Consider the following 17,769-nt stretch of genomic DNA (forward strand, 5'->3'; position numbering starts at 1 on the left):
TTCACGGTCAGGGCGGCTAGGATCTGGAACCAACTTCCAAGAGAAGTGGTGCAGGCTCCTACCCTGGGGGTGTTTAAGAGGAGGTTAGACGCACACCTTGCCGGGGTCGTGTGACCCCAGTACTCTTTCCTGCCATGGCAGGGGTCAGACTAGATGATCTGCTCAGGTCCCTTCCAACCCTAGAAACTATGAAACTGAAAACCCAGTGCGGTTGCCAGCGAGACATATAAAGCAGCTCTAGCTACCATGGTTCAGCTAAGGACACCAGGAAGCTGCCAGGGGGATGGCTGAGTGTTTGAACAGAAAGCCGCTGCATGTTTGAGGAGCCAAGTCACCAGGGGCAGGGCACCAATGTTGGCTCTCTGGTTTATTAAGATGCAGCATGGACCCAGGAGCCTTCAGCCTCTGGTGCATTTTCCTTTAAGGTACTCATGAAAAGTGCCTGGCAAAGGAGTCTGTCAGGCAGCCCCGTGCAATGGCCTCTGGCTCTGAGTGTGCATGACCAAGCATCCGACAGCTGTTCTGCATGATCCATAGGGCTTATTTAGCCATATGGGCAACACCAGCTCAGTCCAGAAATCTTGCAGGATGTTGGCATGTCGCCGCTTCCAAGCAGAGCTTTCCTTGTGGACCCGTTTGGGTTGCTGCATTGGAACTGAAAACTGTTCATGAGTTTTTCTTGAGGGTTTAGAGTCAGTTCAGCTGTGATCAAGTTTGCCGGCACGGCTAGAATACAAGAAGCAACAAATGCTCAGCTTGGGGGGCTATAGCACCATGCTCCAAAATGACTTGGTAAGAGCACTGTGCAATTCATATAAGAGGCTGCGTGGTAACAATGGCTGTGAAAGCCTAGTAGGCTCATGCAGCAGAAGCACACAGGCCTAGAAAAGGTAGCTAACTCAGCCTGGCAAAGGGTTTTTAAACTCAAAAGCTTGCTATAAATTTTTTTTCCAACTATTTAAGCTGGTCTAATAAAAGATATCAAATTCACCCAAAGAACCTTGTCTGCCTAGGATAAATCCAAGCACTTGCATTGCATGAAAATGAACATATTGTCCAGCCCATCAGTGAGGCTTTTGTTAGGCCCTGCGCTGTTGCCGCCTGAGATAAGGTTGCGGTGCCAGGAAACTGCAAGGAGCTCTGCTTTACAATCTGGTCCGAAATATAGACGTGTAGAGACTGAGTTATAATGTGAAGCGCAGTGGATTTTGCTTTTGTGGCATAGCAAAAACGCGTGCGTGCTGCGCATCCGAAATGCAGAGAAAGAAACGCAGAATCACCCATGCTTTTTTCTTTGCCTCGTGCCCTGTCTGGACCATTTCTGAGGTTCCACTACAGGGTCATGCACTCCAGGACTTAAAATATCCTGCATCCATTTCCGTTTTTCTTGTGGTAGAAAAGCCTTGCTCTCCACTAGCTTCCACTGTCTCCCATTAGCAGCCGCGTGACCTTTTATTGATGAGGAGTGTGTCTGAAAGGAGCAACCCACATGGATGATATCATTGTGGATGTGCAGTTCTTGTTGACGCTCTCAGCGGTTGCAATTAAGAGCTACTCCTGTGCTGCCCTGCAACAATACGGGCTTCTGAGCGAAGGACATTAAACTTCAAAGAGTATCCGAGCACCATGCAAAGCACCGGAGATCTGGCCCCCTGCGGCTGTACCTAAAACAAGTAGACCAGGAGCACTTGCCTTTCAGGTGGAGCCAAAGCTTACGTCATAGTAGGAAATGCTTCTGACTCAGTAGTCCTGTATTATGCAAATGCAGGAGGGTTAAGTTCAGAATCTGTAACCCCATCATCTGCGCGAGTGCTTGCCAGGCACAGCGCTCTACAAAGGCCTCTCTCGTTCTTCCTTGCCTGTTGTTTCTTGTTTCCCTGGATTAGGAATGAACTTTAAACAGCATTTTTAATCCTCTTCAAGTGCAGAAGGGTGATTCATAAGGAAAAACAGCTGAGCTCACGCCTACAACTGAGGACAGCATGGGAAGAAGAAGCCTCTAGGACAAGGGTGCTTGACGCCAGGCCCAGGAACCAAACCTGAGCCCCGGCCCCGTGTCATCTGGCCTACGAAGCTCCCTTGCAGAAAGTTGTGTAGGGTGAGCCGTGGTTGTGCATGTGGTAGGCTGGATGCACAAGGCAGTGCAGGGCCTGATCCTGGCCCCCACATGCCGGGATCAGGCTCAAGGGCCCCACACCATCCCTGCCCAGCTGGGCAGAGGTGGGGCAGGGCCTGGCCCACAGGGCCAAATCCAGCTTGTGGACCAGCTCTGCACCATTCATGCAGCCCACGGGGTCAAAAGTGTTAGCACCACCAATCTAGGACTTAAATCTTCAGCTTACTGGTCCAGGCTGAAAGCGCTGAAACCTTTGGTTTCTGTCCGTGATAGGTCTCTGGTTGCCTTCTTGGGGGGTTGATTTAGAACCAGAGCCAGGGTTGACTCAGGGTCAGCTGGCTGGCCAGCACGTTACTCATGGGTGATTCCCCCCAAATCCCCATCCTCACCATGCACACTCATTGCACACCACAGTTGAGTCACCCTTCCCAGTCCCGCTTGCGAGCTCCACCTGCTCCTCTTCATTGAGATCCCTCCTTCCAGCATCCCACTTCCACCACTGCGTCCACAAGCAGGGGTCAGCCAAGGCCACTCTCTTTAACTTCATGAGCCACATGCTGCTTTTCTGTTTTGAAATCAGCCTGTGACACAGGCTGCTTGGCCCAGTAATCTCATCATCTCGATGGCAACTTCAGTGCTGCATCATGTGCTTCACTAAAGCAGCCTTCAAAGTCCAGCCTCTTCAGGATGAGCATCCTTTCTTCTTGCACCCCTGTGCAATATCTTGGAAATGTGCGCAGCGACATTCATGCCTGGTGGATGGGGGTGACACGTGGCCACTTGGGGCTCTCGCCGGCTGGGCAGGAGTCCTCATAAACCAGCGTAATGGCAGATGAGCTGGACAGTAGCTCAGCATCCTGGCCCTGGGATGAATAGGCTGGGTTTCACCTCACTGTTTCCCCCATACTTTGGATATCCAGCCCCCAAATTTTCACTGATGGATTTAATGTGACTGTTCTGGTGAAGACCAGAGAGACCAGAGGAGATGGGAAGGCATTTTATTTGCCTGCTGAGCTTTGATATTTTGAGTAGATCTGAGGACAGGCTCCTCTAGGAAATGTTTGGAAAGCTTTACTCCCCTGAGTGCCTTTGAGTACACCCCAGCCACACCTTGATGTGCAGCGTGTTACTCAGGACCATCATCGAGCCTCCATAAGGGAAGCAGAAATTGTACAGGACAAGTGGGATTTGCAAAAGCACCGGGCACCAGCCCGATGCCGTTCATATGAAGTCAGTTGAAAAGTCCTGCTGACTCTGGTGGAAAGGGTGGGGCCGAACATGAGCGCTTCTCTGAGAATCCCATTTAAAATAATTCATAGTGTATTTGCTCTGTAGCAGTCCTGATTACATACACAATGATAAAAGTGAAGCAATCAATAGGCCAGAGGTGGGTTAATAGATTTTTTTAGGACTTTACAGACTTCTGAAGTATGTTTAAGGGCCCAAAGTCACAGGATTTTTTTTTTTCCACTAAATTCAGTTGCCTGTATATCCAGTTCCAAGTAAAGACTGAATACGACATAGGGGTCGAGAGACCTGCATGCCCACGCATTCAGGTTCAATTCAGGATTTCCTCCTTCCCCATAACACCCTATTGGGCTTCTCAAATATTGGTACAAATTGGTTTGCTGTCTGAGCTGTTGCTGGAGGCAGCTCTGTGTGCATGATCCAGGTAAATGCAATCACCTTTTTTTGCTGCTTCCTGGAATGAAATATTTGTGTGAGACCCTGGGTAGGAAGATGCTGGATGTCACGGGCGGTTATGAGATGTGTGATGAGGCTGCAGCAAGAGTTATTTTGAGCTGAACCATCGTCTGACTCCTGATTGACAGGCTTTGTACTTGGTGTGATGAGATGCGGATGCTTCATCTGCCGTGTTAGATCAGGCCCTGCTCAATAGACCGGCTTGGCTCCGATGCTGCCAGCACAGATAGGAGCTCTAGCTAGGTCTCTTAGCCAACACACTGGGGAGAAACTTTACAAAATTTGTGAGCAACCAGTGAATTCATTCACCCCAGTGTGGTCTCAGTGCTTCCAGCTGTACAGAAGCTGCTTCGTTTTAATTTCTGCATCAGGCATCACTGTTTCTGTCCAGGTGACATAAAAGGCTGGTGCTTTTGAAATCCCTCTCACCCTCTGGGTTTGATCAGCCCCACCAGTCTCGAAGCTATGTGTTCTTCGTGTTAAGTGGGTGCACACCTGAAACCCATGGTTTCAAGATTTTAGGCAGGAAGATTCAAAGGAGAAAATTTTTTTTGTTATGGCAGGCAGAAAATAGCGCTGCTAGCAGCTGGAAGGTGAACGATTGCCTTGCCCAGCAAATTCCAGCGCTTCTGTGCAAAGGGATGAAAGCCCGTCTCTGAGCTAGCTGCAGGTCCAATGCGTCACTTATTTGGTCGTCCGGAGGGTGTGTGCACAGCAGGCATACTGTGGATTTTAAACAAAGCCTTTTTTTTTTTTTGCTTCCATTTCTTCCCTCAATAACTGCAGGAACATTTGAATTGGGATTCTGGGAAATCTGCAAGTATTTATTCCCTTCCTTCTCCCTTTGCTAAGAACAAGTATACTACATAAAAGAGCAGACCCTTGAACAGGTACTTGTATATAAGTGTCTAGAGCAGAGAAAGGGCTGAGCTCCCCCAAGCCAGGATCTCTAGCAGCGGCGGTGCTTTCACAGAGATGGTTGAGCAGCCTCCTGTTGCTCACTTCCACAAGCGTGTTTCCTGTTCTGGTCAAGCCCCTATAGACCACTGCCATTACCCCATTACACAGCCACCATTTCGATAACCAGGGTTGAGACCTACTGTTGATCCTAAAAGGTGTCCAGCACCCAGAGTTTGCCCTTTGGCTCTGCATCCGTCAAGTCTGGCATAGCAGCAGGGAGGAAGCTGTGCGATGATGATAAGCTGTAGGATGGGGGAGGTAGGTAGTTGCATTGGTCCGAAGTCTGTCAGCAGGTAGGTAGATATGCATTTTTGTGGACTAACTAAATAAGATATATAGAGAGAGAGAAAGAGAGAGCATAGGCTTGTGAACTTAATCAGAGGTTGCAGAATGCCAGCTTTTCGGTCAGCACTGGTATGTCATACCACTCCATTGGGAGGTGAATCACACCACGTTCAGCTCAGTAATGTTAGAAATGGAGTTAGGAGCTTTTCTGAGCTGCTAGGCTTTCTGCGGGGCGGAGAGTTCGAGATGCAGGGATTTCAAATGAACGCGGAGAGAAGCAGAGGCAGCCTAATCAGCCACTCCTCTTTGCTACTGGAACCAGCCTCTTGGGCCCCGCGTCTCCGTAATGCTGTGCTGCGCCCAGCTTCTCCAGTGCTACAAGCTGGGCCGGGTGGTCAGGCTCACGCCTGATGCAGCTGCAGGGACAAGGTGGCAGCATCGAGTGGTTTGAGCACACACCAGCTACCTGCGGAAAAAACAATGGCACTGACTTGACCTGGGCAAGCAGCTTGCAAAAGGTTGACCTGGTGCTCGAGGGGCTGGTTGGCTTGAAGGGTAATAACGACTCTGGTCCAAATTTTCTCCTTTGAATCTTCCTGCCTGAAATCTCGAAACCATGGGTTTCAGGTGTGGACCCACTTAACAAGACTGGCTCAAGAACCAGATCGAGGATTCATTGTGAACTTACTCAGATTCTGTGGGTTGTGTAACACCCGAACACCCACACCCACACACCCACTTGCACACCACACCCTTCTCCCTAGGCACTGCCACTGTCCCTGCACCCTGAGACCCAATGTAAGACTTCAACAGGATTTCAGCTGCTTATCCTAGGTCTGTATTTGACCTCTGCCATCAGTATATACTACAACTACATGACCTTTCAGTTGGCCAGCGTCCAGGCCGTGGGGGGGCCTATTTTGCAGCCTTCGCTGCAGCATCCATCGTTCCTTTATCTTGAAATATGGCAAGTGTTTTCAACATGGTTTTTTAGGAAGGCAATGAAAAAAAGCATTCTGAATATCGTCTTTTACATCAAGTTGAATGTAGGTCGCATTGCATTGAATTTTTACTTGTGGTTTGTTTACTTGCATGGAGCCGGGTTGCTATGGGAAAATTTTTCCTTTCTTTCATTTGCTTCTGGTTTGCCTCTATTCTAGGATGCACACTTTTCTATGCAGCGTAGTTATGTAGTCAAGCCTTCGCACACGCGATGCTGGTGATCTGGAACAGTTTGCTACCAACAGCCAGTTTGCAACTCATGGGAGGATTTTCCTCACCCAGTAGAATATTTAGGGAGAAAAGTGGTAGTTGGTGAGCTCATACTTTACCAAACTTAACTCTTCCTTTGTTGCTCCATTTTCCAGGGATCCTGAGAGATCCATTATTTCATGTTTTAAATAAAAGGAGCAGCAGGGAATGGTCGTTCTAAATCTGGATGTAGTTTTGGGATCAAGCTCTGGAAGCACAGACCTATAGGACAATTTCTGCCCTCTGAACCTTGGCCAGGAGAGATTACCAGGGCCATAAAGGGCCATGTGGCTGCTGGTTTTCTTTGGGTAATATTATATCGCCTGTAAGGTCTCGCCTTCATTAGTCCATTTGGCTCCGTTCCAGAAGAGTGGGCTCGCTTTCTTTGCTCCCTTCAGCCTGGGTGCGCCACATGTCAGAAGAGCATTGCTCGAGCTTTGCTGTTTTCCCCTTCGAAGTACAAAAGCAGAGCGGAAGCAAACCGGTCACGTTGGAAAGGCAGTAGTAGTCCTCTCTTCTTCTGCAGCGGACCTATGTTTTGCAAGCTATTTGTTTTCCCCTCTCAAGGTCAGCACGGTTTGATCTGTTTGTGATCCCCACTTTGTGGCTTCCTTTTTTCAAAAGCTGATCATTTCTTTCCGTTTGTGATTGTGGTATTTCTCCATGTCTACTGATATGGCAACCTTCACAAATAGAGCAGCCGCTCAGATTGGGGTTTTACGCTTAACTTTGGCTCTAGCAAATGCAAAAGTAGTCTTTAGACAACACTTCCTTTGGTTCAGCTTTTCTTGTGCTCTGGACATTTGCATAGCCCTGATGCCCTAAGGCGGGGAATTCCCAGTTATAAAAATGCCTAGTCAGCAAAAGAAGTAGTGCCTTGCTATTAGGAAATCTGGTAGAGATTAAATGTTTTCCCAGCAAGAAAACCTCTCGATCAACAATGAGACCTGAGGGATTTCTTCTAATGGGTCTGCATTAGCATCTTACCAAGTACGTATGGAGGACCAGAGTTCACTTTGGGCCTTATGCAAAGTCCATGGGAACTAAAGCTGTGCGAATAGTTGATTTTCAGATTGGCAGCTGAACTGAAGACGGCAGAGGGGGAGGAGGGTGGCACAGATCTCTTAGTTGAAGTTGACCCAACATGATTGATTGTTTTTTCTAATATTTTAGCAAATTGACAGAAAAGGGTTGGATCAAACCGAAATTTTTCATTTAGGTTGTTTGTAATAAAAGCAAAGGCACTTTATAAACAAAGGACCAGATTTACCATGGAGAAAGCTGTTTCCCCTGTCTACCAGGAGATTTTGGAGACCCATGTTCAAATCGCTCCTGTTCCTGATTGGAACCGGGGGCTTGAACTTGGTTGTTTTGCTGCTCCAGTTGCATCCTAGCCCCGGGCTATTCTGCACTTGGTCTCTCTCCATTTCTTCCACTGAAGCCATTCAAATTTGCAGCAAGCAACTTCATTTTCATCAGAGCAGGGGCTGGAGCCCAGCAGTCCTCTCCAGACGAATGCTCTAGCCACCAATGTGTAGGGTTTTTCTTTCTCTCAGTGAAGGTTTTCATATTTATACAAAGTGGAGCAGCTTTAATAGGAGAAACTAAGGGAAACCCGTGACTTGGTGGTTAGAGCTGGCTTCTGAGTGGTTCAAATCCTTATGCGAGATGAGCCAGAGGAGAGACTTAAGACCAGGCCTCACATGCCACAGGCAAGTGCCCTAGCCATTGGGTAAAGGGAAGGTGGGGAAGTCCCATCACTTCCATGGATCTGTGAATGGTTCTTAAATCCTCTAGTGAGCTGAAGCAGAAAAATCGATACCTTTCCCGTCAGAAGTGCCAAAGAGAATCATTTTGCTATTTCTAGCAGCCTTCCTATGTGAATAGCCCTGTGAAGTAGTTATTCAGGTTACATGTGGTGCAGAGGAGGGTGGCAAAACCTGGCCCTTCTGGATCCGGGTAGTACTTTTATTTACCGGACTGAGTGGTGTGCGCCCATTATACATTTTGCTCTTGCCTCCATCGAACTTGCTGGCAAATATCTCTATAATGCCAAAAAAGCCAGAGTGTGCACCATGCCACAGAGTGACCTAGACAGTTTGCAAATTTTCTTTGCGAAGCGCCGATGCCAAGATGCAGATGCACAAGACGAGCACATAACTTGGGGCAAGAAAGCGAATAAGATCCCGTGGCTGCTGCTTCTGCATCCGAAATAAAACAGTCCCAGTAAGCTGACATGCTGCAATGAACTGTAGGTACAACAGCTGCATTTCTTAATGCGAGCCAAGCCCTCAGTCCAGTGGGGGGTTGCCAGCAAAGCAGTTAAAACAGTGCCCCATAAGGATCTCAGCGTTCAGCTCATAGAAAGCATTTCTGCCTTTATTGCTTCCCTGAGCTACTGAAAATGTTGAATGGAAAACTCGTGTCTTCAGGAAATGAGGTGGATTCGGGCTGGATGCTTTCCAGTTTCATTGGTTTCCCGGATTTCTCACCCCCGAAATGCAAGAGCTCCTCGTAAATCTTTGAAACCGGGCGGTATTTCTTAATGTGACCTCATGGGCTCATGTGGCATAAAGAACAGTCAGGCCAACAAATGCAAAGCAGCGAGCACACAGATGAATGCAGTCGAGCTCACCTGAGAAATAACCACCAAGACTGCTTGGGAAGAGCAAAGTGGAGTTTGTTTGACATGGCATAATTTGGGCAGCGGTCTTGGAGGGTCTGGGGGCCAAATGAGACTAGATTAATGCCCTATTCTGAAGTGATGAAATATAAGCTTTGGATTTGCCAGTAGCATCAAATGTCCTCCTTGTTGCATTAGGAGTCAGACAGGCTCAGCAGGATTGAAGGGAAGCCTAGAAAGCCAGTTTTGCTGGAGTTTTGCCTTGGTGTGGTTAAGGCTGTACTTGCTCCCAGATGTCAGTGGGCAGCAGCTGGTTTACATTTAATGGAAATTGCCTGAATAGAGATCTTTTTTGAGGGGATACAAGCAAGCTCACAGTCTGTTCGCACCTGCACGATGCTCCTGCCCTATTGATGCCATAATGATGCCGGCGTTTCCCGGGACTCCTGTAGATCGTCTTGTAGCGGAGGAAGCTGAAGGTGCTGGGAGACGGTGGAGAAGGAGGAGATGGTTGGCCTGCTAGACAGGCCTCTGGTGTGGCAGCTTCAGAGTAAAGTCCACTACTTAGCTAAACTTAACTAAATGCATGAGGACTGCAGCCTCCGTGGACTGTTGTGGTACACGGACATGTCGTCTGTTCATACATGCTCTTCTGGCAGGATATTTCAAGCTGTTTCCAAGTATTTCCTCTCCATACCCCCCAACGGTGAATCTGCAACCGCTTGTTGGATCATTGGACACCTCCGACGGGCACCTGGATGTGTAGTTGTAACACCCCCGAAAGGAAGCCTTGCTTAGAACCAAAAAAAAAGATTTCTCTAGATTTAAAGTCTGAGCCAAGAATAAACCACAGTGTTAACTACATTACTGCAAATTCCTGAAGGACAGGGCCTGCCTTTATGCTCAGAGATGTGCCGGTAACCACAAGGCAGAGTCCCAGCAGCCTACACTGTCCAGGCTGTCATGACCAGGCACATATAACACATCGCCCTGTGTCCACCTAATCCCTTCCCGGATGAGTCTTGGCCCATAAAGGCCTATGGGTATTTTTCATTTTAAAAAGATCTTCTCTTGAGCATCCCATCCAGAACACATCCTGCAGCACAAGCTCCCATGAACAGCAGTCCCCGGACGTGTGTTTTTGCTTCACTCTGAACATGAGGTAGTCAGGGGGCAGCGACTCCCATTTTAGGGGTGCTTGTCACTGGCCCCTATCATAATAAAATGGTGCAAAAGGATGTGGGATGTTGTGAATGAGGGCCTGGACAGCTACAAGGAAAATCAGTCTGTATTCCTGGCTCTGCTGATTTTTGGCCAGGCATTTCAATCTCTCTGTATTTCATTTGCCATCTGCTAGAGTAGGGACTCCAGTCTCTCAGGAAGCACTTCGGGGTAGGATCTGACTCCTGATAGCATGAGGGTCACCAGTCTGTCGTCTGTAATAGCTGGTGATAACTTCCACTGCAGCCCAACACAGTTAAAGAGTTGCTTCCTGAGAGGGTAGGACAGCTGATGGAAACCCCTTCCTACAAATAACAATCCAGCTCTATCATGTCACTGTAATAGAGAGGAAGGACTGTCCAATGGTTAGAGCACTAGCCGCAGATCCAGGTCCAAATCCGTCTTCTAATACAGGCTTCCTATGTGAATACTGCATAAGTCAGCAAGGCCCCAGGTCCTCCAAGATGCTTCGGTGCCTAAATAGAGTTCATGGCACTTCCTGGTGACATGGATCTAACAGCACCTCCTTCCCTCACACAGCTCTTTTGAAAAGTACGTCCTGGTGGTGCAGCCCCTGAATATTGGGGTAACAGAGGCCACGTTAGTGCCTAAGGCAGATGCCCAGAGTGGCTTTCGAGCTCACCAGGGTTGCATCTGCTCTAAGGCCAGACCGAGATGTTCGAGCATGTGCCACACCAGAAGCAGCCCTGGCTTATTTCACAGGCTGCTGTACAAGCCAAATGTGTCTGAGAGCCTAAATCACTTGTGGGATTTTTTTTCTTAGTCTTTCCCAAACTGTGAAAAGGAAATAGAGCCTGTTCCCATTTAGCTAGCCCCTATTGTACCTGCTGGGGATGGTAACATCCTTTCAGACACTGTCTGTTCCTCCTGTCTTCCCCCATTTGTGGCTGCACGCGGCTCAGATCTGTTAGTGGAAGGACCCAGATGCCAAGAGCTGGATGTATTTTTAGGAAGATGTTGTCTGGGTACACAGATGGCTCCGGCGCTATGTGTCTGTGCTCCTGACTTTGCTTACGACTGTGGAGTATTCCCTGGGGCCAGCACGCGGTGAGACGGCTGACAGACTTCCTTCAGCTGCCTGGTCCTTTGGACTCTGTTGTTCTTGGATTCAAGTCTTATCTCTGTATGCATTGGAAAACCCCTGCTTCCTGCACCGGTGCCCTGCCAGGGCCTGATGCAGATCACTTTGACAATGAGGACAGCACAAGGAGAGCTTAAATAACCAAAATGACACGCGGGTATAAATATTTCAGTACCACCAACCTGAAATCAGTGCCTCTGAGAACGTTTAGGCTCCAGCAGGTACAGCTACATGTTCATTAATGCACCTTAGATATTGCATATTTAGTTTACTGCTTCCTTAATAAAGGACTAACGCAGTGTGCAGTACCTAAAGTTACTGTGCAGTAGTGCCGGTGCACAGTTATTGAGTAACACTTAGTGTAGTAGCACTGCGCCATAGGCTATTACCACGGTTTTTGCCATGACACATGGTGTTCTTAGGCTAATGCGCAGTAAGCGTCTCATGTAGATGCACCCAGCATTACACAGATTCATGGAGGACAGGTTTACTATTCTTAAAAGCAACAGGTAGAGATGTATCTTCTGAGACCTCTAGTCCTATGATGGTTGATGCCAGGAAGGGTACGGCACGGGATGGATTACGCTAGACACACTGCTTTTCTGGCAAAGCATCTACCACTGCTGCAGTCAGAGACAGGATACGGAGCTAGAGGGACCACTGGTCTCATCAGTGTGGCCTTTCTTATATTCCTTCCTTTTCCCACCTGAGTTAGAACAGCAGTAACTCAGCCAAACAGGGGACATCACGGGAGACACCCAACTTGGCAAAGCTCTTCCAACTTTACACCCGTGCTTTATTTCCGCTCTGCTCAACCAGAGCATGTGTGCAGTACATTTTGCTGCATCATAAGCACCATTGTATGATGAGATGTGAGGGGCAGCCATCGTTCAGATGAGTCTCAGGACTCGATTAGCACGTCGTTGTGCCAGTCGGGCACGCAGTGCAAGCCAGATGGGTGGTGCACAGGGAAAGTTGTGTGGGGAAGCTCAGACCAGCATCCACTCACATGAACTCAGCTCTCTTCCATCCCTCCCTTCCACAGAAGTCAGATTCACACATACACATACAGGTTTGCGTTTCCAGCAGATGTCAAGCCCTAGGCCATCAGGTCTAGCAGTACATTTAGGCAGATTTTATTTCCGGCTCTGGAGAGCCAGGATTGCATCAGCATTTGGGCATATACAGCACCGCAGTTAAAATAAGTCGTGTTGCTTGCTGTTGCAGGGATCTGAAGCTCGATAACGTGCTGTTGGATCACGAGGGTCACTGCAAGCTGGCAGATTTTGGAATGTGCAAAGAGGGCATTTGCAATGGAATTACCACAGGGACATTTTGCGGCACGCCAGACTACATCGCTCCCGAGGTATGTGCAGGGGAACCTTCCCCAAGAGCATGCCAAGCAGTTTTTGCACCCAGGGCAGTGGCTGCAACAGGGCTAGCAGTAGGGCTGCCATTCTTGTGCCCCCTTTAAGCCAGTGCCCGGGGCTGGCACCTGCTCGCCCACCTCTAGTGATGCTACTGCCCTTCTTCATCCAAAAGAAAACCCACTTAGCTCCAGGTGGCAGCAGTCCAGTGACCTCTCTCTGCTTACTGGGCCTGCACCTGATTGGGCTGGCTGATGGCACGCTTGGTCCCAGAGGTGCACTCACACTTACTGCCCCTCCAGTTAGTGAAAATCAAGCAACTCCACTTGCTGTCATGGGCAGCACTGAGGGTGTCTGGTCCGCCCAGGGGGTGGAAATAGACCTTGAAAAATGGAAGGATGAAACTACCTGCCAAAATGCTGAGCACAGAAAGTGACTACTGTCCCAAGGCTGCAAAATCCCACCTTCCCCCCCCCACTCCGTTGCTCTTACTGGCCTCTTTCCACTTCACCCCCATCGTTCATCTATCTTATTTTTAAATGAGTACACACCTTTAAGGGGCACCTTCCCATGCAGCTCCCACCAGCTGCACTGAGTGCAGCTGTGCTGCTCCCAGATTTGTTCCTTATGGTCAATGTTACTCTGCCCCCACTCCCTCTTTCCGCCTCTCCCTCACCCCCTGCACGCATGCACCCCTTCCCTTAGCCGGAAATTTTTCCTTCAAAACTGCTGATGGCAACAAGAGACCACAGAGCAGATCCCACCACTCCTCTCACTAAGAACCATTTGACTGAAATTCCCTTCCACCCCTGATTGTCTCTTGCTCTGCACATGTTTTTAAAAGGCCATTAGGTAGGCCTGATGTTTATTGGATTTTATTCCTGTGCCCAGTGTTTTGGTAGGTAGTTTGGTCCTTTTGTTTTTCTGCAGAGCCATCTGTAGAACAGGTATCCAGGTTGTAGCCATATTGGTCTAGAGGCAAACTCGTGGCAGATGTGAGATCTTTTATTAGACCAAATAGATGTTTGCAAACCAAAAAATGTCTTTAATTGCAAGCTTTTGGGCACAAACACCCTTCCTCAGGCATAGGAGAAAAGGATTGTACAAGTTCTTCTAGGTAGACGTGAAAGTTCATATTTCATAGAGTTGAAGGTGTAATGAAATCTCCTGTTTGGAACAAATTTGGCTCAGAGAAAAGTTGGAATAGTCTGTTGATCTCAAAGTTGTTTGGTGATAAGCAGGATGTAGTCATATTTCCTATGTAGTAAAATGAACTTTCATGTCTACCCAAGAGAACTTGTACAATCTTTTCTCCTATGCCTGAAGGAGAGCGTTTGTGCCTGAAAGCTTGCCATTAAAAATTTTTTTTTTTTTGCAAACATCTAGTTGGTCTAATAAAAGAGATCACCTCTGCCACGAGTTCTGATTCCTTCTTTAAAACAGCATTTTCTGCTAGATCACAACCCATCAGAGAGTGCCATTAGCTCTCGGGCAAGGATGCCTTCAGTTTATGTTAACATTTCACTATCTTCTTCCCCACTTGGAAAAGAAACAGTTCAGTTCAAGGAATAATATTTATTCCCCTTTTCTCCCCCTTTTAGATCTTGCAGGAGATGCTGTATGGTCCTGACGTGGACTGGTGGGCCATGGGAGTGCTGCTGTATGAGATGCTTTGTGGCCATGCCCCGTTCGAAGCAGAGAACGAAGATGACCTCTTTGAAGCCATTCTGAATGAGGAAGTTGCCTACCCATCATGGCTCCCACAGGATGCTGTGGGGATCCTGAAAGCCGTAAGTTCCCTGGTTTTGTGTCACATTTCCTATTAGACCACAGGGACAGCATACGCGGGGAGGATGGGTGGAGTGGGAAAGCAAGGGTCATGGTTACACCTTGACTGCAAGTCATTTCCAGATTTTGGGATGGAAGGTAAACACTACAGTGCTCAACTGTGTTCACGTGGTGATGCCCCTTTTTGGTACACCAGTCCGGTTGGTGAGCTACGGGAGCATGCGTGTATGTTTCTGCACTCGAACAGAAGCAGTGTACTGCTTGGTATTTATCAAGAGCTGTCCTGTGATTGATATAGGATGTAGCTGCAGGAGTTCAGATAACTGGTACATGGTAAATGTGGCTATGCTGACTTTCTCCCAGGGTTTGTGTGTATCTGCATGGATGATGGAGACAGTGGGCTTTTATGTGCTGGAAATACAAGACTATTCCATGTTTCCACCCTCTGCCAGGGGATCCCAGTGCACGGCTGGGAGAAGGATGACAGGGTGGCAGAGGATTCAGGTCCCAGCTCTATCATGTGCCCGAGGACCGCACACATCACCCTCTGTGTGCCTCAACTAACCATCTGTAAAATGGGAATAACAATCCTTCCTTTTTCTGCCTTGTCAATTGAGACTGCAACATCTTGATGCCTAGTTCTGCTTCTTACTGTATGAATGCATATAGATACAGTGCCTGCCATACTGGATCTGCCTGGCATTGCCATAAAGGTCAAAGGTTGTGGCAATTAACTGAAGATTTAGGAGACATTAATTCAACCCCCTTTTCTGCGATATGCTTTCTGATGGGAGCCCAACCAAGTCCATGAGCCTCTCTCTGCCTGAGCAGAGCAGAAGATTGTAACAGGTGTTATAATGAGGACAGGTACATTCAAGATTATGAAGGGTTTAGAGATGCTGTGGTAAGGGGGGAGAGGACAAACACATAGGCAAGGTAAGTGAGTAGTAACAGTTTGTGAAACTCTGACCCAAAGAAATGTCAGACTCTAGGGGTGACTCTGGAAAGGAGGGAGGACCACTTTCATCTGATCTGAAATCTAGCAGCAAAGCTCTGGAAATGAAGATGGCTTTTATTGGATCATCCAGCCTGTTTCTGAGAGCACAGCTGAAAACAAGGTTGCTCTCTCAAGGCAGGGTCATGCTTTCAGAATCGCACGTCGGGCTCACCAGTGCTCACGTGCCTTACTCACACCTCCCTCGGGTTTGGAAATTTCTCCCGGGAATTTTGAAGAAAAAAAAATCCATTGAGTTTAACACAAGGGCAACTTCAGGGGCAATATTTGTGCTGCTAGATCAGAGCTCCTGAAAGCTTAGGAGAGCTTTTGCCCTAGAAACTTCCTCCTCAGGCATCCCAGTGGCAGCTAATCAAACAGCAGCTTTCAAATGGGTCCGATTGCACTTCACAGCCTCATGCAAGCATGAGACACAATCACAATGGGAAGTACAAAGTGTGACGTGACCTAGTTCGTGGCGTAACAAAGGGAAAGGGGCCAAAACGATAGGCGGCTCTTTCAGTTGTAGCAGGCACTTCAGAGTACCAGCCAGCACACGTGAGAGTCCGTCTGAGGTTGCTCTTCATAGTTTCATATATGTTAAGGGCTGGAAGGGACCTTACAGATCATCGGGTCCAGCCCCCCTGCACCGAAGACTGCTGTGTTTGGGGCCACAACTGGCACATGAACAAGGTAGTTGCAAGTGGTGGGTTTTCCCAGCTAGTTTTCAACCATGCTTCCCCAAGCAATCGTTACGTAATGGCCAGTAGTGATAGGAGGCAGAGAACTGGATAATGGGAGTCAGGCTTCAGGAAAGACCTAGGCCCAGGGGATAGGTTGAGGATGTAGGCAGAGGCCAAGTAGCTATCTTTGAAACCATGCAGCGTGAGCATGTAATGCTGGCCAATTAACGTATGGCATAGCAACCTTGTTCCTGTATGGCTGCCTGCCTCCGGCATCTCTTACTGCTAATTCAGGGCAGTAACCAGAAGCCAGAAGGGAACCTGCCTCACAGAACTGTATGGAGGCCACCAGTTCAGATCCTGCCCATCTCTCACGATCCAGTCGGTTGCTACTTCAGCCGGCTGCATCGAAAGTTTTTACTTAGGACTCAAGAAGCTGCCTTACTGTGTGCCGCACTAAAAATACTCCAGTTCATCCGGTACCTTTAGTGACTGCTTTTGCTTTCAGATCAGTTCCTGTTTACTTTCTCTTTTTTCATCATTGCAGTTCAGCTTTAAAGGAGAGGGATCTCACTGTCACTCAGGAGAGTTTCGATCTCTGAAGCCCCGTGGCAATCAGCATGCCTCTTTATTATTTACTTTGTTGGTGGCTGTAACACACGGCTTGGTTAAAACAGTGATTACTAAATGTGTACATTTGCCACATGTAGGTCCTGTGTCCATTCAGAGTATGTAGTGCCAGTGTCATACTTGCTGGTACAATAAAAGAGTGCGTTTCCCTCATAGGGATGACCTGCATCCTTGTTGGACCTGGTGCTGGCCAGGCGACTACCTGGTGCGGGGGCTGCGGGGGCTCGACCACCTGGGCGGCAGTGATCATCGCCTGCTGGAGTTCACTATTCAGTGCAAGGTGGCAAAGGCATGCAGCAAGGCAGCAGCCCTAGATTTCAGGAGGGCAGACTTCACTGAGCTAAGGAGACTAGTCGGGGAAGCGCTGAGGTCCCGGGGGGGAGGGGAGCCGGGTGTCCAAGAAGAGTGGTCGATCCTTAAGGAGACGATCCTCCAAGCCCAAAGGGAGGTAATCTCAACACGGATCAAAGGGGGCAGGAGGGCTCAAAAGCCCCCATGGCTCACCAAAAGCATCCGGGAATGTCTCCTAGCTAAAAGGGAGGCGCACACCCAATGGCAGGGAGGGGCTGCAGTGGGGTCAGGAAGGCCAAGGCGGAGATGGGACTGGGACTAGCTTCTCAGATCAAGGACAACAAGAAGTCCTTTTTTAAATATATAGGGGGCAAAAAGAAGGTACCGGGTAACATGGGGCCCCTGCAAGACACGGTAGGGAATTTGGTTGTCACACCAGATGACAGAGCTAACCTATTTAACGACTTCTTTGCCTTAATTTTCCTGAGCACGGACCAGATCAACCCCCAAGCCAAGGGTCAGTGAGGATTTAGTCGGGAAATGTCTGGAGGGATGGGACGTATTTAAATCAGCTGGTCCGGATGATCTCCACCCCCAAGCGCTGAGGGAATTGGCTGCGGTCATTGCGGGACCCCCGGCACGGCTGTACGAGTACCCGTGGGGCTCTGGTGCGGTGCCAGAGGACTGGAAGAGGCCAACGTGGTTCCCATCTTCAAAAAAGGGTGGAAGGAGGACCCGGGAAACTATAGGCCAG

At 48.6% G+C, this 17,769-nt stretch overlaps 1 protein-coding gene across 1 annotated transcript in view; it reads left to right on the forward strand.

The window, feature by feature from the left end:
* PRKCH (protein kinase C eta) overlaps window positions 1-17,769 on the forward strand; it is a 172,163-nt gene that overhangs the window by 130,796 nt on the left and 23,598 nt on the right. Inside the window, exons 11-12 of the mRNA XM_019550931.1 lie at window positions 12,490-12,628; window positions 14,231-14,419. Of these exons, the coding sequence (XP_019406476.1) occupies window positions 12,490-12,628; window positions 14,231-14,419 (328 nt within the window). The remainder of the gene's footprint in view (window positions 1-12,489; window positions 12,629-14,230; window positions 14,420-17,769) is intronic.

The sequence above is a fragment of the Crocodylus porosus genome, unplaced genomic scaffold, assembly GCF_001723895.1.
Source record: "Crocodylus porosus isolate Cpor-Errol unplaced genomic scaffold, CroPor_comp1, whole genome shotgun sequence".
In the NCBI taxonomy this organism is placed as follows: domain Eukaryota; kingdom Metazoa; phylum Chordata; order Crocodylia; family Crocodylidae; genus Crocodylus; species Crocodylus porosus.